General features: G+C 47.0%; 2 protein-coding genes across 3 annotated transcripts in view; one reads left to right on the top strand and one right to left on the bottom strand.

The window, feature by feature from the left end:
* Nucleotides 1–14,305, bottom strand: part of ITIH5 (inter-alpha-trypsin inhibitor heavy chain 5) — a 56,960-nt gene extending 42,655 nt beyond the window's left edge. Inside the window, exons 1-2 of the mRNA XM_082238795.1 lie at nt 14,053–14,305; nt 1,106–1,150 (exon numbers count right to left, since the gene is read on the bottom strand). Of these exons, the coding sequence (XP_082094921.1) occupies nt 1,106–1,150; nt 14,053–14,172 (165 nt within the window). The 5' untranslated portion in view covers nt 14,173–14,305. The remainder of the gene's footprint in view (nt 1–1,105; nt 1,151–14,052) is intronic.
* An 8,119-nt stretch (nt 14,306–22,424) lies between these two features.
* Nucleotides 22,425–23,574, top strand: part of ITIH2 (inter-alpha-trypsin inhibitor heavy chain 2) — a 40,351-nt gene continuing 39,201 nt past the window's right edge. Inside the window, exon 1 of one of the 2 annotated variants that reach the window (XM_082238789.1) lies at nt 22,425–22,630. In XM_082238789.1, the coding sequence (XP_082094915.1) occupies nt 22,547–22,630 (84 nt within the window). In that variant the 5' untranslated portion in view covers nt 22,425–22,546. The remainder of the gene's footprint in view (nt 22,631–23,574) is intronic. The other variant, XM_082238788.1, reaches the window with a different exon arrangement.

Below are 23,574 nucleotides of genomic sequence, written 5' to 3'. Positions count from 1 at the left end.
AATGTGTGTTCCTTCCCCTCCCCAGTTTTTTGTTGTTTTTTAAAAACTGCTTTGAGGTTTTCTTAATAGTAAGCCAGGGATTGGGAACCTGATATGCTCCAGGTTTTGCAAGACTACAAATCGCACAACCCCCTTGGCTCCACTGGCCATGCTGAAAGGGCTGATGGGAGTCCAGAAACATATTGAAACCCTCAGGTGTAGTACAGGTGTCTCCCCACATGATTGTGTAGATCAGGCATCCCCAAACTCAGCCCTCCAGTTGTTTTGGGACTACAACTCCCATCATCCCTAGCTAACAGGATCAGTGGTCGGGGATGATGGGAATTGTAGTCCCAAAACATCTGGAAGGCTGAGTTTGGGATTCCTCGTGTAGATGCATAGAGAAGGAAACTCCTTCTGAACTAAACAGCCAATCAGAGTGCCTCATGTCATGCTGCCTGGTTGCTAAGCAACACTTACACCCATCTCCCCCCTTGGCTAGTTGAGTTTGACACTAACAGGGTTAACCCTTAAGTTACAAACTGAATGATCTCTGCTGTTGCAACACAGAATGTTGCCGGCTCGTAACTCCGGTGCTTAAGAGCTTGCACATAAGTTACCTGCCAAGCTCAAGGTTCTTGTATTAATCTGCAAGTCTTAACAACATGAGTCCAGGACATCTTGAGGACTTCATTTCCCTACCCGATCACTGAGATCCTCAGAGGGAGTCTCTGTTACTTGCAACCAGTGGTTTAGATGTACAGCTTATCTCTACCAGGAGCTGTTGTGGCCCCAATTCTGTGCAACTCTCTCCCAGCCAAGATCAGACAAGTCCCCCTGTTGAACTTCAGATACTTGATGAGGACCTTTCCATTTCAGCAGGAGACTTAAGTAAGTTGCGCTTTATGTTTGCACCTGCAGTTTTTGTTTGTTTTAAGCGTCATATTACTTTGGTGGATGAGTTGATCTATGGATTGCTGTTTGAACTGTTTTGTGACCCACTATGGTGAAAAGAAGTCTAGAAATATTGGGAACAAAACAAGCAAACAAACTTGCAAACTCATCCTTTCTTTTCTTGCAAAGACAACAGCTTTTTGTAGGGAAATAGTAAGCACTGTGAACCTACCAATCTCTGCAGAAACCGGTTATGCCTTGGGACTCTTCGAGCAACCTGTAAAGGTAGGGACACTGTTATTCATTGTTGTTATGTACTGAGTTGAATAGGATCCAAAATGCAGCAGTCTGATTGGTCCTAGAACAATAGGATCCAAAATGCAGCAGTCTGGTTGGTCCTAGAACAATGTAGCAGTCTGACTGGTCCTAGAAAAATGTAGCAGTCTGATTGGTCTGCAGGTTTCCGCAACGCAGAGTGCAGGCAGTGCAGAAAATCGGGACACATCGCCCAGGTGTGTCGGGCTTGGCCCACCCAACTCCAGGCATCAGATGACTGATCCAAGAGCCTCAGGTCCTGGGGCCCAATGCACCAAGGCAACTCGACGGAGCTCACGGACTTCCAGGTATACCAGTTGCCCCACCCCAACGTAGAGAAAATTTATGTAGAGGTACAGATAGAGGGACCCCTGTGCTGCATGGAGCTTGACACGGGTTCAACTCTATCCATAATCTCGGCAAGGACCTTAAGGAAACTATGTCCTACTGGGGGTCCCAAACTCAGGCCAGCCCCATTCACCCTCCGGGACTTCCAGAAACGTAAGGTCCCCACAATTGTGGTTTCCTTTTCAGAAATAACAATGTAGCAGGTGCTGAAGAAAGATTTGTTGCAAGGAAATCAAGAATGTTAACAAGGTGGCCAAAAGGCAGGCAAAAAAAGAGATCACACCAAGGAAGTATCATGCAGAAAGAGATCTCTGCATCTGAGATGGAGAGAAGCACAGAGTTGGAAGGGGCCACAAGAGTCATCTAGTCTAACCATCTGCAATGCAGGAATATTTTTGGCCGACGTGGCACTTGAACCCACAATCCTGGCTGGATCTACACACACAAAAAAAAATGGTTTCAGGAAAATGTGTTGTAAACCTCATCATGGGAAATCACATTGCCAAAAGATGGGACTCCACAGCACCATCTGGTGTCACAGTGTTATAACGCATGTTTTAGAAACACAAACCTAACGAAGCTGATTTCAGAATTCAAAAAGAATTTCAGAAGCAGACTTGAAAGAGAAGTTGCTGAATTACAACTTCTCACTAAACTGAAAACTATGGAGAGACCTGGTCTGAATTGAGATATTGGATTTTTGTCTCATTACATATGCTATCCTGCCAACCTAGCAGTTTGAAAGCACGTCAAACTGCAAGTAGATAAATAGGTACCACTCCAGCAGGAAGGTAAATGGTGATTCTGTGTGCTGCTCTGGTTCGCCAGAAGCGGTTTAGTCATGCTGGCCACATGGCCCGGAAGCTGTACGCCGGCTCCCTTGGCCAGTAAAGCAAGATGAGCACAGAAACCCCAGACTCGTTCGCAACTGGACCTAATGGTCATGGGTCCCTTTACCTTTACATATGCTAAAGCTATTTTTGGTCATCTGCGTACTATCCCTTGCTTTTTGCTGTAGGACTAATTGCAGTCGTTAACAGTCGTCAGCAGGTTTTCCATATCCATTGAGTCAATCACCCATCTCCTACTACCCTCCTGAGAAAACCCCCACCCCACCCTCCCACTATATATAAGGGTCTGGTGACTTCTGTTTCAGTGTATCTGAAGAAGTCTGCATGCATACAAAAACTTATACCCCGAACAAACTTAGTTGGTCTCCTAGGTGCTACTGGACATTTTTTATATATTTCTAATGAAGCTGAGTCTCCCAAGATTAAGAGTCTCATGTTCTACCAACTGAACTATTATGGAATGAAGATTTCTTGCACTTCTCTGCAAGGGATGGTTGCCCCATTTCGGAATTTTTAGTTTAGAGAAAAAGTGAGTAAGAAGAAACACAATGGAAGTTTGCACAAATTATGCGTGGCATGGAGAAAGCGTAATAGTGCAAGTATTTCTCCATTTATTATACCACTAGGAGTCATGGATAGCACACTGGCAATCCCTGGTGAAGGAAAGAAATCATTTTAACTGAGAAATAAACAGTTGCAGTCATGGACAGTTTTGTAATGAGCGATTGCTTGTTTAACCATCAAGTTCTCCTTATATTTATACACACACACGTGCGCTTGAAAGCAAACAACTTCACAGGACAAAGCTGCGAAAATGGAATTGTGATTGTATTGCCAAGTTATCGCCGGGTTGTGTCCTGGTTTGAATGCTGGAACGTGCAGCAGTCCAGCTAAGGAATGCATGGTCCTTGGCGCAAAGCCAAGCTATAAAGTGCACACACACACACACACACACACACACAGCCAGCTACGCAGGGAACCTTTTAGAATTTTGTAAGTCACGTTGCAGCCGTGCTACTGCAATCCATGCTCTGGTAAAATACAGATAAGACCCCACTGATCTGTTATACATGGGACTGCCTTGGAACAGCTGTTGTTTCTGAGATGTTTTCATATTTATTTATTTATTTATTTATTGCACTTATAGCCCTCTCTCTTTTCTCGAAGGAGCTCAAGGGGAAGGGGTACATTGCTCTCCCTGTTTTACCCTCATCACAACCCTGTTGTGGCAGAGAATGTGTGATTGGACCAAGAACACCCAGAGAACTTCATGGCTGGGTGGAGATTTGAAACTTAGTCTCCCAGGTCCTGGAGATCTATGGCTGGAGGGCAGTGTACAAATTTAATAAATAATAATAGTTATAACAATTGTCCACTACTCCCAGGGCTGGATTTAGGTTTGATGAGGCCCTGTTGTAAACAAAATCTGCCCTTTTCCCCTTATGGGGTATCCAAGAGCCCATATAGAGTCCTTACGTAGGTTCCCTATTGGTAGGAGAAAAGAACAGAGGCCAACCAGAGAATATTGAGAAGCAAAGCAGCTAGTAAGCCTGATCTTTATTGATCTGTTGCAACAGGGTGCTCCCCTCACACGCAGGAGAGGAGGAGAACCCAGAACAATGGGGCACAAGGCCTTATATAGACATTTTAAATTCCCTGCCCTGGAGCTCAAGACCACCCCTCCATACATCATACCTACATCATAGAAAGGTGGTCTAAAACAGAAATTTGAATGTTGTTTTTCCTGTTTGCCAGGTTATCTGATTGCCTTTCCTGATTGTCTTTCCTGATAGTCTGTCACCCATTAAAATGCGGATTACTCAATTCCTGAGACAATGGGGAGGCTCCCTGACCCCCCTCCCTCCTTGCAGGGAAAACATTTGGTCAGTTTGGGAACCAAAAATGGTTTTCAAAAATTGTTTCAGGTCGGTCCTCCTGTGCTGATCTATGTACGTGCTTGGTTGGTACACTTATGAACATTTAACATATATCTAAGACTTCAAAATTCCTATCACAGCCCTAAGCTGCTGAAGGTAATGAGGCCCTTTATATGGGCAGCTGTCAACAACAAATTATTGCTGTTTTTTTGTGTTGAATATATGCTATATGGTAATTTATGGACCTAATAGGTATCTGAAGCCAGTTGCACATAACAAAATGTGTATTTTATCAAGGTAATTGTTGAACTGAAATACAGTGGTGCCCCGCAAGACGAATGCCTCGCAAGACGGAAAACTCGCTAGACGAAAGAGTTTTCCATTTTGGAGGTGCTTCACAAAACGAATTTCCTATGGGCTTGCTTCGCAAGATGACAATGTCTTGTGAGTTCCTGCGGTTTTTTCCCCCTTCCCCCCTTTTTCTAAGCCGCTAAGCCGCTTATCAGCTGATCCGATCAGCAGATAAGCCGCTAAAAGCCGCTAATAGCGCTAATCCACTAATCCGTCAATGGGCTTGCTTCGCAAGACGAAAAAACCGCTAGACGAAGAGAATCACAGAACGGATTCTTTTTGTCTTGCGAGGCACCACTGTACAATTAAGAAGTATATTAATACTGAATTTTTTTGGGGGGGTCCCCAAGAGAGTGGGGCCCTAAGCTATAGCTTGTTTAGCTTATACGTAAATCCAGCACTGGCTACACCATATTGGCTTTAACTGCAGCAAGACCGTTGACTGTAACTAGCTGAACAGAAGGCACCTCACCAGTTCTCAAACCAGTTGGCAGATTGCCAGCTCATTTCCAAGCACAATTCAGCTTTCTGGTCTTAGTCTTTAAGGTCCTGAATGGGATCTGAAGGACGGCTTTCTCCTACATAGGAAGCTTAACTTGGACAGTTGCTTTTAGGTGGCGCATGTAGCAATGCAGGCTGGTCCATTCACTGAATGGTTGCCATAGGTCCTCTTTTCCCAGGGCACGTCCTCTTTTTTCCATGGGTAGAGTTGATATAGAGATCCATAGTTGAAAGTAGAAGTCTGCAAATGTGTCCTCTTTTTTTGCTCTTCAACACACGGCATCCCTAGGGGGGCTGCCCCACCACCTCAGTCTGCCCTCAGGCAGCCCCCAGCTGCCTGCCTGCCTTCTTGCTTACAGCCAGCCAGCCCAGAGGGTGATTCTGCCTGTCAGCTCCCTCCTGCTTGGTCTCAGCAGTTGTAACTAGCTGGATGATCTTAATGGCAGGCCCCAAAACAGAGGCACTGATATAGGAACATTGGATTATATGGATTTAGACAGTGAGAGCCATTGGACTGTGAAACAGATGCCCTTGAGACGTGGTGGACCCTCCATCCTCAGAGGTTTTTAAGCAGAGGTTAGAATAATATAATATAATATAATATAATATAATATAATATAATATAATATAATATAATATAATATAATATAATATAATATAATATAATATAATAATAATAATATAAATTTATTATTTATACCCCGCCCATCTGGCTGGGTTTCCCCAGCCACACTGGGCGGCTTCCGACAAAATATTAAAATACAATAGTATTGTTGTTGTTGTTTAGTCGTTTAGTCGTGTCCGACTCTTCATGACCCCATGGACCAGAGCACGCCAGGCACTTCTGTCCTCCACTGCCTCCCGCAGTTTGATCAATAGTATATTAAACATTAAAAGCTTCCCTAAACAGGCCTGCCTTCAGATGTCTTCTAAAAGTCTGGTAGTTGTTCTTCTCTTTGACATCTGGTGGGAGGGCATTCCACAGGGCGGGTGCCACTACTGAGAAGGCCCTCTGCCTGGTTCCCTGTAACTTGGCTTCACACAGTGAGGGAACTGCCAGAAGGCCCTCACAGCTGGACCTCAGTGTCCGGGCAGAACGATGGGGGTGGAGACGCTCCTTTAAGTATACTAGGCCGAGGCTGTTTAGGGCTTTCAAGGTCAGCACCAACACTTTGAATTGTGCTCAGAAACGTACTGGGAGCCAGTGTAGATCTTTCAAGACTGGTGTTATGTGGTCTCAGCGGCAGCTCCCAGTCTAGCTGCTGCATTCTGGATTAGTTGTAGTTTCCGGGTCACCTTCAAAGGTAGCCCCACATAGAGCGCATTGCAGTAGTCCAAGCGGGAGATAACCAGAGCATGCACCACTCTGGCGAGACAGACTGCGGGCAGATAGGGTCTCAGCCTGCGTACCAGATGGAGCTGATAAACAGCTGCCCTGGACACAGAATTGACCTGCGCCTCCATGGACAGCTGTGAGTCCAGAATGACTCCCGGGCTGCGCACCTGGTCCTTCAGGGGCACAGTTACCCTATTCAGGACCAGGGAGTCCTCCACACCTGGCCACCTCCTGTCCCCCCAAAACAATACTTCTGCCTTGTCAGGATTCAACCTCAATCTGTTAGCCGCCATCCATCCTCCAACTGCATCCAGGCACTCACATATATAATAGAATCATAGAACTGTAGAGTTGGAAGGGACCAAGGGTCATCTAGTCCAACCCCCTGCAATGTAAGAATCTCATCTAAAGCATCCATGACAGATGGCCACCCACCCTTTGCTGAAAAACCTCCAAGGAAAGGAGAGCCCACCACCTCCCAAGGGAGTCTTCTCCTGTCCAACAGCTCTTACTGTTATGAAGTTCTTCCTGATGAGGGTGCAATCTGAATTTCGCAAATTATGTGCAATGTTCTGGCAAGGAAGAAAGGATTGTGTTCAGGGAAAGTGTTTCTACAGAATCTCCCTCTTAAAAGTGAACAGTAAGCCCTTTCCCCCTATCCCTGGTGAAAAGGAACAGGAACTTCAGGAATGTAAGGGTATATTTTGCCTCCCACCCAACCTACACTTTTCCTTGCTGTCAATTTATATCTGCTGATTTGCCTCCCAGAAATGAGATTTTTATGACTGTTTACATGGAGGCTGGAATGCCAAGATGCTACAGCTAAGTCACGCATTCCCCAGTGTCAAAATACACAAACGGCCTCGGTCCAGTATATCTGAAGGAGCGTCTCCACCCCCATCATTCAGCCCAGACACTGAGGTCCAGCTCTGAAAGTCTTCTGGCGGTTCCCTCACTGTGAGAAGCCAAGTTACCAGGCAGAGGGCCTTCTTGGTAGTGGCTCCTGCCCTGTGGAACGCCCTCCCACCAGATGTCAAAGAAAGGAACAACTACCAGACTTTTAGAAGACATCTGAAGGCAGCCCTGTTTAGGGAAGCTTTTAATGTTTGATGCATTACTGTATTTTAATATTTTGTTGGAAGCCGCCCAGAGTGGCTGGAGAAGCCCAGCTAGATGGGCGGGGTATAAATAAATTATTATTATTATTATTATTATTATTATTATTATTATTATTATTATTATTATTATACCTCCTCTGCATCTGTTTCCAACATTCTCTTGCAGACACACAATGGAAGTGATCACAGAATGGAAGTGATTTTGGTGCAAAGTATGCAATGACAAACCTAGACAGCATCTTAAAAAGCAGAGACATCACCTTGCTGACAAAGGTCCGTATAGTTAAAGCTATGGTTTTCCCAGTAGTGATGTTTAGAAGTGAGAGCTGGACCATAAAGAAGGCTGATCGCCGAAGAATTGATGCTTTTGAATTCTGGTGCTGGAGGAGACTCTTGAGAGTCCCATGGACTGCAAGAAGATCAAACCTATCCATTCTGAAGGAAAGCAGCCCTGAGTGCTCACTGGAAGGACAGATCCTGAAGCTGAGGCTCCAATACTTTGGCCACCTCATGAGAAGAGAAGACTCCCTGGAAAAGACCCTGATGTTGGGAAAGAAGGAGGGCACAAGGAGAAGGGGACGACAGAGGACGAGATGGTTGGACAGTGTTCTCGAAGCTACCAGCATGAGTTTGACTAAACTGCGGGAGGCAGTGGAAGACAGGAGTGCCTGGCGTGCTCTGGTCCATGGGGTCACGAAGAGTCGGACACGACTAAACAACTAAACAACAACAATAAATAAAAAATAATTCCCCAGTGAAAAACCCCAGAGGGCAGACCTATCAGCAATTTGGCTTACGCCTGGCTGACCCGGTGGCGCTTTCTGTAGAACTTTCTGCTAAGAAACAAGACCTGCAGAGCAGATGTGTAGAAAACGCAATTGCCGGACCGTTTTGCAGATTGCATTTCTGTCCTTGCAAAGCAATAACCCACAGGAGGGGCATGTGATCAAAGCAGCGGGCCGGGCTGACAGCTTTATAAACCTCTCGCTGGAACAGATGATGTTAACCAGCGCTACCACAACAACCCCTGGCAACAAGTGTGGGCATTTGTTTATTTCTGCCCCGGGGCGGAAAAGTGAATGACGTTAATATATCCTACGGCCAAGTCATTCCTTTGCAATGTCTCCCGCCCAGCCAGCAATAAGCTGATCTCTCAAATGTAGTTCTGCAACCCCGTTTTGATTGCAGAGAAATCCCCTGGATTTGGAAATGCTTCTCTGACTTAAATATAGAATGAACCGGGGGAGTAAAGTCCCCTCGACTGGGCTGGGGAAACCTGGGTCCAGATTCCAAAATATTGCAAATAGGAAACAGAGTTCTGTAAAACTATTTCAGGCAATCCGCATGGACCTGAAACCTTTCAGATGTGGCTGGAATTCAACTCTCATCCTCCCTCCCCACTGACCAGACTGGCTGGAGACGATGGGAGTTGGAGTCCAACAACATCTGGACGTGGGGATATAAGAACGTAAGGAGAGTCTGTGGCCAGCCAGATGTCTGTGGGAAGCCACAAGCAGGATTCGAACACAAGACCCCTCTCGCCTCCTGTGGTTTCCAGCAACTGGTATTCAGAAGCACTACTTTAAAGCCCTATGCGGCCTAGGACCCTCGTACCTACGGGACCGCCTCTCCTGGTCTGCCCCACGGAGGACCTTAAGGTCCACAAATGACAACATTTTGGAGGTCCCAGGTTGCAAGGTGGTTAGACTGGTCTCAACCAGGGCCAGGGCCTTTTCAGTACTGGCCCCGACTTGGTGGAACGCTCTGCCACAAGAGACTAGGGCCCTGCGGGACTTGACATCTTTCCGCAGGGCCTGCGAGACAGAGCTGTTCCGCCTGGCCTTTGGTTTGGACTCAGTCTGACCCTTATGTTTCCTTTCCCTTATGGTTTTGATCTATGGGCTACTTTTAAAATGAGGCTGCATTTTAAACTGCATTTTAACCTGTATCTTAAATTGGTTTCCCCACTTCCCCTATTATGTTTTTATTGTGATTTTACTGGTGTTAGCTGCCCTGAGCCTGGCTCTGGCCGGGGAGAGTGAGGTATAAATAAAATTACTACTACTACTACTACTACTGTGGAGGAAGGGCAGAGCCATTGTGGCAAATAACCATTGGTAGCTCCTTCTTCCATGACTTTGTCTAATCCTGTTTTAAATCCATCCAGTTTGGTCCTGTGGAAGGGGGTTCCATAGTTTCAGTTCCTTGCCTTTGATGAATACACTGTAAACAACTTTAGTCACATTAACTGTACCCCAAAGCCACTTCCGCCCTGCAGAGGAGGTGGGATTGCGGGTGTCACGGCCCCACCATGTGCATGGCGGCTGGAGCCCAGCCCCTGCACGATTGGGGGAATCCCTGGCCGCGTCACCTCCTGGCCAGCCAATCGGCTGGCTCTGGGGGCGTGGCCTGCCCTATTTAACGCAGGCATGGCTGGGGATCTCCCTCTTTTCCTGCCTATCAGCTGTTCCTGTTTCCCACCCTCCCGCCCTTTAAGGTTTTGTTCCTTGAACTTGCTATGGACCTTGGTTGGTCACCATTGAGGGGCCTGGTAAGAATTTTTCCACTTGGCAAATTGGCACCAGCCACTTGGTTTTCACCTACCTCGTAGCAAATCGCCACAACTTTCTTGGTATTGGCGGTTAGGCATTGGTATTGTTCTGTAGATGGAAGAGGGGAGGTAGCGCCATCACCTGCCCCACATATTGAAGGGTAGTCCGATAAAGGATTCCAGGGGGTGTGGCCCTGCCCGAAGCCTATGGAGGTGAGGGCCTAAGGCACACCTCCTAGCGGTGACTCCGGGGGAGTTCCTAGTTGATGTGCATTAGCAGGACTCCCCCTACTGGTGGTTAACCCTTCCCGGACTTCTAGCAGACGGGCTGAAGCCGGATATAGTTGGTTAGGACCAATGCCTAAGCCAATACCGCTCATCACCTGTAACTAATAAAGTTGCGGCCTTATTTAGCCCATTAACCTTAATCATTGTGTCCACGTGGGGGGGGGCAGTGTTAGGATATAGTTTCATTCCACCTTAAAAGGGTCAGGCATGATTGTTGTGTATCACATGCCTGTTTACTCCCAGCACTGTCTGCTGGGAACTTCCGTTTGTATATAGCTTTTGTATTCTGGCTGTTTTCCTGGACACAGAGGCAAGCAGTCATGTTTTTCCTTTGTTCTGACTACGTAGAATAAAGCTGTAAATGTGCTCTCCTGTCTGCATCTTTCATTGTGGAGACTTACACTCCGCTGAAAGGGTGTGCACGGGTCTTGGAAAGTCTCTGAGGCTCGTGTCACTAATTGACTGATGCTGTTCCACGGGAGACCGGTGATTGTCCAGAGACAACTTGGGGGCCTGCCTGATGCCTCCATCTCCCTGGCAGTATCCCAACAACAGGTTATGGGCCCAGATTCACGACTCTTACAGGAGAGTAAGACTGCTGAAGACTGCAAGAGGTTTGTGGAACTTGCCACGCAAATGGTATGAAACCATTCAGGTAATGTTTGCTCTTCCTGCAAAATGCAACGAGTGCTTCACTGCCACCATTATTCCTTCTGTTTCCAGTGTCCAAGCATGAGTGCTGTTGGTCATGTAAACAAAATTGCTGTTCTCTCTCTCACACACACACACCAGGGAGTACTTGTATGCTGAAGAACACCTAGCAGTTCGAAAGCACATCAAAAGTGCAAGTAGATAAATAGGTACCACTCTGGCGGGAAGGTAAACGGCATTTCCGTGCGCTGCTCTGGTTCGCCGGAAGCGGCTTAGTCCTGCTGGCCACATGACCCGCAAGCTGTATGCCGGCTCCCTCGGCCAATAAAGCGAGATGAGCGCCGCAACCCCAGAGTCGTCCGCGAATGGACCTAATGGTCAGGGGTCCCTTTACCATTAAGTGGCTGCCTTAAGCAGCCAGGAGGGGGGAGGATAAGGATTGCCTAACCCTTGCCCAGCCCGCTGCTGTTCTGCTTCAAGCCCTCCTTTCAGCTGCTCTCCCAAAGGGAGTCGCCTCTCACGAAAGATGCATAGGTAAAACATACTGAAAATTGCCCCTGGGGCCAGTGGCAGAATTGCAGAGGGAAAGCAGTGGGCATGGAAAGGGTTAAGCCTGTGGTGGGCAACTTGCAGGTGGTCCCTCAAGATGCTATTGGACTCCAACTCCCATCATCCCCTGCCTGTTGCCCTTGATAGCTGGGGCTGATGGGACTTGGTGTCCAATAGCCTCCGGAGAACCTCCAGATCACCTCCAGATCACCTATTTTTCCCCCCACGGTAAAAGTGTTTGCCTCTCACCTGCCTTTCAACCCAAGATTTCCTAGTGAATTCCTCAGGCTTGTTTAGTTAGGTGTTCCTGCGGTGTAAAGGACAACACGCCCCTCGCTTTGCATGAGATCCCAAACAAAACACAGAGAATCTATGGAAGCTGAGAAAACAACCCGTGGATACCAGAGATTGCACCTCGAAATTGTCCGAAGGGGCGAGGTGCAACCCCAAGACGGACGAAGGGATATTTGAGCATTCTGACCTTGGCTTCTGAGAGAGTTGGGAATGGAAGGACAGTCTTCCTAGAGGTCTATTTACAGTAAAGTCCTATGTCTACCTGGGAGAAAGTCTCATCAGGATGAGTGGGCCTTACTCTCGAGTAAGTGTGCATAGGATCCCAGCTGAAGCCTAGTATTCTGACGAGCCAGATTGATTGAAATTCCAAAATGTCAATCATCAGGATGGGTTGCAGGGCAATATACAGCAAACCCCTGCCCCCAAAAAGAATCACAGTATAATAGATGAGTTTGGGTTTGATATCCCGCTTTATCACTACCCGAAGGAGTCTCAAAGCAGCTAACAATCTCCTTCCCTTCCTCCCCCACAACAAACACTCTGTGAGGTGAGTGAGGCTGAGAGACTTCAGAGAAGTGTGACTGGCCCAAGGTCACCCAGCAGCTGCATGTGGAGGAACGGGGAATCGAACCTGGTTCCCCAGATTACGAGTCCACTGCTCTTAACCACTACACCACACTGGCTCAGATATCTCAGTTATCCTTCAGCACAGAAAAAAACTGAGAGGCAAGGAAACTATATTAAGCAAGCAGAGAGGGCTACAGGAAGCATCCAAGCCGGGCGATGAACGTCCACAGCTGTTTGTCCTCAGTAGCAAGATATACTGCAGTTGAAAAGGGAGGTTTTATTTAGCTACTTGTGGTGGCATCATTCATGTTTAAGCAGGGCTATCAAATCCAGCCTTCAAGAATGGGGTCCTCCTGCACCTTAAGTGTGCATATTGGTTTATTTATTTGCCAGGTGTGACTATCACCCCTCCAAAGTTAGGGTTTTCTTTAGCTGAGATTCCTGCACTTCAGGGGGTTGGACTAGATGATCATCAGAGGTCCCTTCCAACTCTACAATTCTATGGTTCTGTGAAAGAACCATGTGGACTGTCTCGCCAGAGTTGTGCATACTCTAGTTATCTCCCGCTTGGACTACTGCAATGTGCTCTATGTGGGGCTCCCTTTGAAGGTGACCCGGAAACTACAACTAATCCAGAATGCGGCAGCTAGACTGGTGACTGGGGGCAGCCGCCGAGACCACATAACACCGGTCTTGAAAGACCTACACTGGCTCCCAGTCAGTTTCCGAGCACAATTCACAGTGTTGGTGTTGAACCTTAAAGCCCTAAATGGCCTCGGTCCAGTATACCTGAAGGAGCGTCTCCACCCCCATTGTTCTGCCCGGACGCTGAGGTCCAGCGCCGAGGGCCTTCTGGCAGTTCCCTCACTGCGAGAAGCAAAGTTACAGGGAACCAGGCAGAGGGCCTTCTTAGTAGTGGCACCCGCCCTGTGGAACGCCCTCCCAGCAGATGTCAAAGAGAACAACAACCACCAGACTTTTAGAAGACATCTGAAGGCAGCCCTGTTTAGGGAAGCTTTTAATGTTTAATAGACTATTGTATTTTAATATTTTGTTGGAAGCCGCCCAGCATGACTTCGGAAACCCAGCCAGATGGGCGAGGTATACCGTAAATAATAAATTATTATTGTATTATTATTATAAAGCGCTGCAAGAAATGGGAGCAGCTGGCTGCATTTCCCATAGAACTCTTATTATATGATAAGGGAACCCTTTTAGAGGCTAAACTTGCCAACTCTGCATATATGGGACAATTGCGAATGTCTTTTCTTCTTTAATTAAGCTTGCCACTTTTCAATTTTTTTCAGCTACCCCACCCTTTTATTTTATCAGCAGCTGGACACGCAGGAAGAAAACCAGCGAACCTTTACCCACTGGGCTAGGAGAAAAGCTTTGCTTGCTAAATTATGTCGGATTTCTCTTCAAGTCACAAGAGCTGAGCTCCACACACCCTTTCTCAGTTATTCTGCTCCCTGCCCGTTAACAGTCTCCTATAATCTGGCCACACACCCACAGCAATAATAAAACCATTATTATTATTATTATTATTATTATTATTATTATTAATTAAAAAAGATCTTACATTGTCAATGAGGTTGTAATCCAAAATCTCAGCTTCTTCTAGGTCCCTGGCTAGGAGTTCGGGATCTTGCTGTGCAGAAACGGCTGAGAGACGACAGCAAAGCCATACCAGCCAGATCATGGTGGAAAACACAAGCCAAAATTAGAGAAACTGGGTGGGAAAAGATGGGGAAGTTGTGGAAGGGGGGAGGTATTTGCTGCGGCTTCAGCCTGCCGCTCACTGCGATGGGGGAAGCATCTGACAGCAGTCTGCTTGGCTGCTCGCCTCGCCCTACTCTCCTCCCCTGGACCCAGCCCTTCTGCCAGAGTTCATAGGCAAGCCTGGGGTTTCCTCGCTCAAGTTTAATTTACCAGAAAGGGGAAACACAAGCTGATCTTGCTGGATTTCCTGATAAAGTCTAGTTGCTCAGGAGCAGCGCTTGCTTCGGCCAAGATTCTGGGTTTCATTTCTTCCAGATTCAGCTCAGTTAGGGAGAAGGGAGGGGGTGGGATTCGATTCAGTTTGCATTTAAAGGTGAGCCCACCTGTTCTGCACTTTCCTAAAGAGTCCACAAGCCGAAAACAAGGCTGCCCACCAAAATCCACGCTGTTCCAAATTTTGCAATGCAAAGGAATGTGCGCAGGAATGCATATACAGTGCATACACACAAGTGGCTATATTGTTTACAATGGCACACGAATGTGCATTGTCTTGCAGGGAACGGCTTGCAAAGATGTGCAAACAGATGTTTGTGTAGCATTGTGTGAATTTTCATAGTGGCTTTTTAAAAACTGGTGGGGAAGTGCGGAAAGCTGTATTTGGGGGGGAAATGAGAAACTGGTATTGACAGATTTTCTCATCCCTGGTCCCAGATGTGCTCATGTCCTGCTTTCGGGTTTCCCTCAAACATCCGGTTGGGCCCTGTAAGACCAAGATACTGGCCTGATCCACCAAGGCTCTTCTTACGTGCTCCCAGCATCAGGCTGAAAGCTCTGGGTGATGTAAGGTAAGGCTAAGGTGGTGCCTTGGTGCATGTGAAGAGTGCTGTTATCGCTTACTTCGCCCTGGGATTACAGGCCACAGCTTCCAGCAGAACCGAGCCCCATCACCTATCCTCATGGAAATAACTAGGCAGCCTTCTGCAGGAATTAATTGTGGGAAACCCGGCAGGTCCTAGCCTCTCTTTTTAACAGGGAGAAATTTTAACAGGGAGAAATGTAAAGTATTGCACTTGGGCAAAAAAAAATGAGAGGCACAAATACAAGATGGGGGACACCTGGCTTGAGAGCAGTACATGTGAAAAGGATCTAGGAGTCTTGGTTGACCACAAACTTGACATGAGCCAACAGTGTGACGCGGCAGCTAAAAAAGCCAATGCAATTCTGGGCTGCATCAATAGGAGTATAGCATCTAGATCAAGGGAAGTAATAGTGCCACTGTATTCTGCTCTGGTCAGACCTCACCTGGAGTACTGTGTCCAGTTCTGGGCACCACAGTTCAAGAAGGACACTGACAAACTGGAAAGTGTCCAGAGGAGGGCAACCAAAATGGTCAAAGGCCTGGAAACGATGCCTTATGAGGAACGGCTAAGGGAGCTGGGCATGTTTAGCCTGGAGAAGAGGAGGTTAAGGGGTGATATGATAGCCATGTTCAAATATATAAAAGGATGTCACATAGAGGAGGGAGAAAGGTTGTTTTCTGCTGCTCCAGAGAAGCGGCCACGGAGCAATGGATCCAAACTACAAGAAAGAAGATTCCACCTAAACATTAGGAAGAACTTCCTGACAGTAAGAGCTGTTCGACAGTGGAATTTGCTGCCAAGGAGTGTGGTGGAGTCTCCTGCTTTGGAGGTCTTTAAGCAGAGGCTTGACAACCATATGTCAGGAGTGCTCTGATGGTGTTTCCTGCTTGGCAGGGGGTTGGACTCGATGGCCCTTGTGGTCTATTCCAACTCTATGGTTCTATGATTCTATGATTCTATGATTCTCTCTTCTTCCACATCCACCAAAAGTAGCTGAAGGAAAGGAAGCTTTCTGCATTGTCGGCTCAGAGGAGGACTGGTGTATCATGACAACTGTTATGTACTGAAGTTCTCACCCTGGGCCAGCAGGGGGATACTGTAGATAGTTTTCACTCAGGTCCACATATGCAAATAAGGAATTGAAAGTGATGTTCAGTGATTGGATAGTTACAGAAAGTTGTTACTGTTGCGTTGTAGTGGAGCTCTATATAAGCAGGCTGGCGGAACCCTTCAGTTCAGTTCTGTTCTGGGTCTGTGAATAAACAAGAGCTGTTTGAAGAATCGCTGTGTCGTCTGATATGTTCACCCACAACTTAACAACAAGCAATTCTCACGTTCCCCTAGAAACATAGGAAGCTGGCTTAAACAACTCAGGACCCTCAAAAACCTCCCCCCCACCCTATAAACTGACCTGGACTGTGCATTCGTCATCTGAGGCCCTTCTTCACGTGCCTCCTTCACCTGAGGTCTGGAGGGTACCCACATGAGAAAGGGCCTTTTCTGCAGTGGCCCCCTGTTTGTAGAATGCTCTTCCTTTTCAACCAAGCCTTTGGCTGATTAATATTCTTACAGCCTTTTAAATGTGTTTGTGGGAGGACGGTTCTTGTTTTGTTGTTTCTGTTTTAGTTGTGCTTTACCTCATGTTTTTATCTTGTGGACCGCCCTGAGATCTTTTGATGAAAGGGTGGCATATAAATTCAATAAATAAATAAATAAATAAATAAATAAATAAATAAATTATACCAAGTCAGACCGTTGGTCCATCCAGTTCAGTAACGTCTTCACTGACTGGCAGAGGCTGTCCAGGATTCTAGATCAGGGTCTGTCCTAGTTCTGCTTAGTTGCCAGGATTTGAACCCGGGACCTTCTGCATGCAAAACAGATGATCTGCCACTGAGAGCCATTCCTCTTCTTTCTCTCTCATCTCCCTCTCTCCTTTTGATAGTCAAGAACAGCTTTTGAGTGTCTGTTTTGTTTGGCACTGCTCACTTTACAAACGAGAACATGCGGATGTGAGCTTGTTTCTGCTCTTTGGCTGCTCCCAAGGAACAAAACTGTGCCCAAACAAACAGGTGTGTTACATGAATGAGTACATGCTCGGCCATGTGGCGTGTCTGCAGGGCTCGGCGCAAGAGCTGCGCCCTGCAAAGTGGCCTGCATGCTCCAGAATGAAACATCTGAACACGTTTCCACTCCAAAGTGACAGTGAGCTGCTTGTGCCATCACCTGCCTTTCCACATTAGTTGTCGGCAACTGGTCAGTCCTGGGCCAAGGCCAGCCCAAAAAAGGTTGCCAGCTCTCTTGGAGGTCAAATAAGAACACCCACCCACCCACACACTCTGTCCTGACTTGCCGGCTAATCATGCAACCAGCTGTTATTTCTGCCTCGGAGCCAGTTCCATACCAGCAGGGGAAACAACTGCAGGAAACTGAATAGGAATTCCTCTTGTGAATTTATTCCCAGGCTTGCACGAAGCTTGCTATCAGCACCATTGCCAACTGACCAGATAACCCCCAACCTGGAGTGTTCTTGTGTCCTTAACAGTGGTTGAAGGTGGCAAAAAATCAATATGAGGAGCATGAAATGTGATTGCTAATGATTTTGAAATTGGTGGCATGTTTTGCTGCTGATGTTTCTTGCTCCTGTTTTTTTTGGGGGGGTCTGTTTGATTGTTTATTGTATAGCTTGTTTTGTAGTGTAATTTCCTGTCACGGTCCAGTTCATGGGCAATCGAAGTCCCGGCTGGGGACGTTGGGACCAGAGCAAGATAGTGGTGTGGGAGCAGGAATGGGCCAGAAGCCAGGAGTCAGAAAGACAAGGGTCCAAGGGTCAGGAAGCAAGGAGTCACAAAGTCAGGGGTCCGAGGATCAAGAAGCAAGGATGCAAGAAGCTGCGCCTTGCCTCTTCAGAACAAACTTAGGAAGACCTCAGTCCTGCAAAGTCCTATTCGTCACAGGGCCTGGCTCCTGCATGCACACCTGACATTTCCCCCATAACTTTTTTAAAAAATGACTGCAGTATTTACCAATTCAAAACAAATTTGTGCAGGAGACAAAACTGTTCTATGAGTTATGCTTGAAAGTACTCGCAACGTTTGCAACGGCACAGAGAGAGCAGAGTAGCTGGAGGTCTCCTCGGGAGTAGGGAGGAATTTGATTCCATTTGCATTCAAGGTGAACCTACCTAATTCACACTATCTGACCACAGGAGGAAGGACCACTGGAAGAAACGCCATTGTACATCTGCAGCAGCACAGCTGGGCGCCTTTGCCTGCCCCAGCTGCAACAAAACATGTCTCTGCCATATCAGTCTCTACAGGCACAGCAGGTGCTGCAACCTTCCAAAAGTTTGACAACGGCACACTCCTCCATTGTCTCCCAAGACAGATGGATGCCAACAAGGAATGTAAATCGAAATTGAGCCATCCTTTGAATACCACACATCTTCAGATTTTGCAACGCAGTTCTCCAGTCAAGTAATATGTAAAGAACAAAACAAAAAGTATATCCTTGGATGTGCATAAGTATGTATAAGGTAAAGGTAAAGGGGCCCCTGACCATTAGGTCCAGTCATGACCGACTCTGGGGTTGCGGCGCTCATCTCGCTTTATTGGCCGAGGGAGTCGGCGTACAGCTTCCGGGTCATGTGGCCAGCATGACTAAGCCGCTTCTGGCGAGCCAGAGCAGTGCACGGAAACGCTGTTTACCTTCCCGCCGGAGCAGTACCTATTGATCTACTTGCACTTTGACGTGCTTTCGAACTTCTAGGTGGGCAGGAGCAGGGACCGAGCAACGGGAGCTCACCCCGTCGCGGGGATTCGAACCGCCTACCTTCTGATTGGCAAGCCCTAGGCTCTGTGGTTTAACCCACAGCACCACCCGCGTCCCTATAAGTATGTATAAAATGCATCTATTAGTGAACAGACCAGAAAGAATGCATTATATTAGGTGAAATCGCTTCGCAAAAATATCTCTGTAAGGCAAGATTACATACACAAATGTGCTTTTAGGACCCATCTTACTTTTATGGTTGTAAGTCACAAGTTGTTTTAAATGCTTTTTAATATGGTTTTTATTTAATGTGCGACCTGCCCTGGGAGCTTACAGGGAAGGACAGGTAGTAATAATAATTTTTAAAAGCCAGTGCATTGCCATGAGAACATTTATTATTTTTTAAAAACTAAACAAACTCACAGACTGATGTGGAAATGTGAAGAACCGGACTTGCGATCAGAAAAACAACAAATGCAGAGAAACTAAAACTGACAGATTTATTTATTTCTTACTCAGGAATCTGGAGCCAAGATCATAGAGAGGAGGTTTCTGGGTTCACATGTGTGGGGGCTTCTAGAGTTGGAGTGTGTTGTTTGTTTATGCAAGTTCTGGGAATGCCATGGGATCAAAGGGAACAAAATCTGGAGCTAGATTGCTTTATTTGAAAATACAAGTACAAAAAAGCAGAGACACCACCTTGCTGACAAAGGTCCATATAGTTAAAGCTATGGTTTTCCCAGTAGTGATGTATGGAAGTGAGAGCTGGACCATAAAGAAGGCTGATCGCCGAAGAATTGATGCTTTTGAATTCTGGTGATGGAGGAGACTCTTGAGAGTCCCGTGGACTGCAAGAAGATCAAACCTCCATTCTTAAGGAAATCAGCCCTGAGTGCTCACTGGAAGGACAGATCCTGAAGCTGAGGCTCCAAGACTTTGGCCACCTCATGAGAAGAGAAGACTCCCTGGAAAAGACCCTGATGTTGGGAAAGATGGAGGGCACAAGGAGAAGGGGATGACAGAGGACGAGATGGTTGGACAGTGGTCTCGAAGCTACCAGCATGAGTTTGACCAAACTGCGGGAGGCAGTGGAAGACAGGAGTGCCTGGCGTGCTCTGGTCCATGGGGTCACGAAGAATCGGCCACGACTAAATGACTAAACAACTAAACAACACAAGTACAGTGGTACCTCGGGTTAAGTACTTAATTCATTCTAGAGGTCCGTTCTTAACCTGAAACTGTTCTTAACCTGAAGCACCACTTTAGCTAATGGGGCCTCCTGCTGCTGCCGCGCTGCCAGAGCATGATTTTTGTTCTCATCCTGAAGCAAGGTTCTTAACCCGAGGTACTATTTCTGGGTTAGCGGAGTTGGTAACCTGAAGCGTCTGCAACCTGAAGCGTCTGTAACCCGAGGTACCACTGTACATAATGTGAAATCCGTAGCTAAATTATTTTCCCCGCCTTTGAACTATAACTGAGCACATCACGCCACCTAGTGGTGCCCTGGGTAAGTACTGCCATCACACGCAAATAAGTTGGTCTGACAGCATTTGTTTTGCTAAGTTTCCCATGGGACTTTTCTGCCCTGTAAGGTAGGGACCCTGTGGCCCTCCAGAAACCACAACTCCCATCATGCCCGGCTATTGCTGATGCTGGCAGCAGTTGATGGGAGTTGGAGTCCACTAATCTCTGGCGAACCACAGGATTCCCCCATCCCTGGTATATGGGCTCACACGGATTTGCCTTTGATAATCCAGTTTTCTTCCACTTTTTAGGTGATTATAAAATAAAAATTCACCATGATGAAAGTTCTGGAAACCAAGCCTTGTGAGAGAACAGCTGATGAAGTTGGGTATGTTTAGCCTGGAGAAGAGAAGACTAAGAGGTGATATGAATGCCATCGTCAAATATTTGAAGGGCCTTCACATGGAAGATTCTTGGGAGAAAAGCAATGACAAACCTAGACAGCATCTTAAAAAGAAGAGACATCACCTTGCTGACAAAGGTCCGTATATTAAAAGCTATGGTTTTCCCAGTAGTGATGTATGGAAGTGAGAGCTGGACCATAAAGAACGTTGATCGCCAAAGAATGGATGCTTTTGAATTCTGGTGCTGGAGGAGACTCTTGAGAGTCCCATGATCAAACCTATCCATTCTGAAGGAAATCAGCCCTGAGTGCTCACTGGACAGATCCTGAAGCTGAGGCTCCAGTACTTTGGCCACCTCATGAGAAGAGAAGACTCCCTGGAAAAGACCCTCATGTTGGGAAAGATGGAGGGCACAAGGAGAAGGGGATGACAGAGGATGAGATGCTTGGACAGTGTTCTCAAACCACCAGCATGAGTTTGACCAAACTGTGGGAGGCAATGGAAGACAGGAGTGCCTGGCGTGCTCTGGTCCAGGGGGTCACGAAGAGTCGGACACGACTAACTGACTAAACAACAACAACACACATGGGAGATGGAGCAAGCTTGTTTTCTCTTACTCTGGAGGGTAGGATGTGAACCAATGGCTTCAAGTTACAAGAAATGAGATTCCGACCAATGAACAGGAAGAATGTTCTGAGGGCAAGAGCTGTTTGACAGCGGGATGGACTCCCTCAGGAGGCGAACTCTCCTTCCTTGAAGGTTTTTAAGCAGAGATTGGGTGGCCATCTGTCCTGGATGCTGTAGCTGAGATTCCCTTCCAACTCTACGATTCCCTGCCTTTGGCCCCATCAGCCCCTTGTGCACCTGTAATTTCTGGTTCCTTCAAATAGCTGGAAGAGGGCTTTTGACACTTAGGGGCTGTCTGAATTGGACTTCCCACTCCCCCACTGAGCATGCTCAGTGGCCACTGAATGTTGACCAACTACTGCAGGGGAGGAAAAAAGAACGGTGTGGCCGGGTTCCTGCACTGCAACATTCTGCTGCAGGTCCAACTGATGTCTATTAACTAGAATAGGGGTCAGCAAACTTTTTCAGCAGGGGGCCGGTCCACTGTCCCTCAGACCTTGTGGGGGGCCGGACTATATTTTTTGGGGGGGAAATGAATGGATTCCTATGCCCCACAAATAACCCAGAGATGCATTTTAAATAAAAGCACACATTCTACTCATGTCAAAACACCAGGCAGGCCCCACAAATAACCCAGAGATGCATTTGAAATAAAAGGACACATTCTTCTCATGTGAAAACAAGCTGATTCTTGGATCGTCCGCGGGCCGGATTGAGAAGGTGATTGGGCCGGATCTGGCCCCCAGGCCTTGGTTTGCCTACCCATGGACTAGAAGATCCTTCCATGGATGTTACCAGCTAGGCCACCCCTGTTCTTTGGTGTTCTCCTTTGCAGCATGTTTCCACCCCACCCCCTCTTGTTCTTCCCTCTCCACCCCATCCTGTGCCATGGCCAGGCTGCTCTCCCATAATAGCACATGACTCAGTCCAGAGGTAGAGGGCGAAAGCTACAAAGAGAAGCGGAGCAGAGCCTATCCAAAGCGGAGCCATTATCAGAGGATGCCGGCATGGAGAAGCTGCTGTTTGCACAACCCCTAACCTGTGCCCCCACTTGCGTTAGCGGGCAAATATTTGCCCGAGTCCGACCAAAGTTAGCATTTCTAAAGAGCCTTCAAAATACTAGAGAGCCTTCGGCAGCTGTTTTTAACTCCTCCTTGAACTTGGTTCGGCAGAGCAGAGACACCCTCCACCCAGCCTTTATGCTTGCCGTTCTCAGGAAAGCGACAAAATGAAGCCTCTCGCTTATTTCTTTGTTTTGCTGTTTGCTTTGGAAATACGGGGCTTTGATTTAATCATCGAAGAAAACCCAGAGGTAAGCGTCCATTTCCATCCTAGGCCACAACATCCTAAATCTACGGAGGAAAACAAGGAACAGGTTGCCTTCATTTCTCCCTCTGCTCTTTCTTTCGTACGAACTTTACGGCGCAAGCCTCTTACAGGTCTACGCAGAAGTAAGCCCTGCTCATTCATTGGGGCTAATAGGAACAGGACTCTGCTGACTTAATCAGCACAGTTGCTTTAAGTAAGATAGAACCAATTTAACCAGCTGGCAGTGCGATTCTATACATATACCCGAGTTTGCTTTTTACCTCCTCCTCTCTCATTCCCTTTTCCTCTTGTCTCTTTGGTCAAGTCTCTTAAATTATGAGCATGAGGGCAAGGATTGCCTTCTCTGTGATAAGTCGTCCTGGGAGTCTCTTTTCCAGCAGAAGAGTGGGGTGAAAAAGGCTTCTGTTAGTAATATTAACACTGAGTGGGTTGTTGTTGTTGTTGTTGTTGTTGTTGTTGTTGTTGTTATTATTATTATTATTATTATTATTATTATTATTATTATTATTATCTGACCGATTCTCAAAGGACCTCAAAACAGAATACAGGGTCCTCCTCTCAATAGCCCTGTGAGGTAGTCAAGGCCAAAAAGTTATGATTAGCCCGAGATCACCCTACGGAACAACAGTTCTCAGAGTGCTTGAAAAATCCATCCATCTTCCCAGTGAGCTCTGGGAATTATAGGTCTGTGAAGGAAATTGTTGTTGTTTAGTCGTGTCCGACTCTTCGTGACCCCATGGACCAGAGCATGCCAGGCACTCCTGTCTTCCACTGCCTCCCGCAGTTTGGTCCAACTCATGCTGGTAGCTTCGAGAACACTGTCCAACCATCTCGTCCTCTGTCATCCCCTTCTCCTTGTGCTCTCAATCTTTCCCAACATCAGGGTCTTTCCCAGGGAGTCTTCTCTTCTCATGAGGTGGCCAAAGT

The sequence above is a fragment of the Podarcis vaucheri genome (assembly GCF_965113315.1).
Source record: "Podarcis vaucheri genome assembly, chromosome: 10".
Classification (NCBI taxonomy): domain Eukaryota; kingdom Metazoa; phylum Chordata; class Lepidosauria; order Squamata; family Lacertidae; genus Podarcis; species Podarcis vaucheri.
The sequence above is the reverse complement of the archived record's forward strand: the minus strand, read 5'-3'. Positions and strand labels throughout refer to the sequence as shown.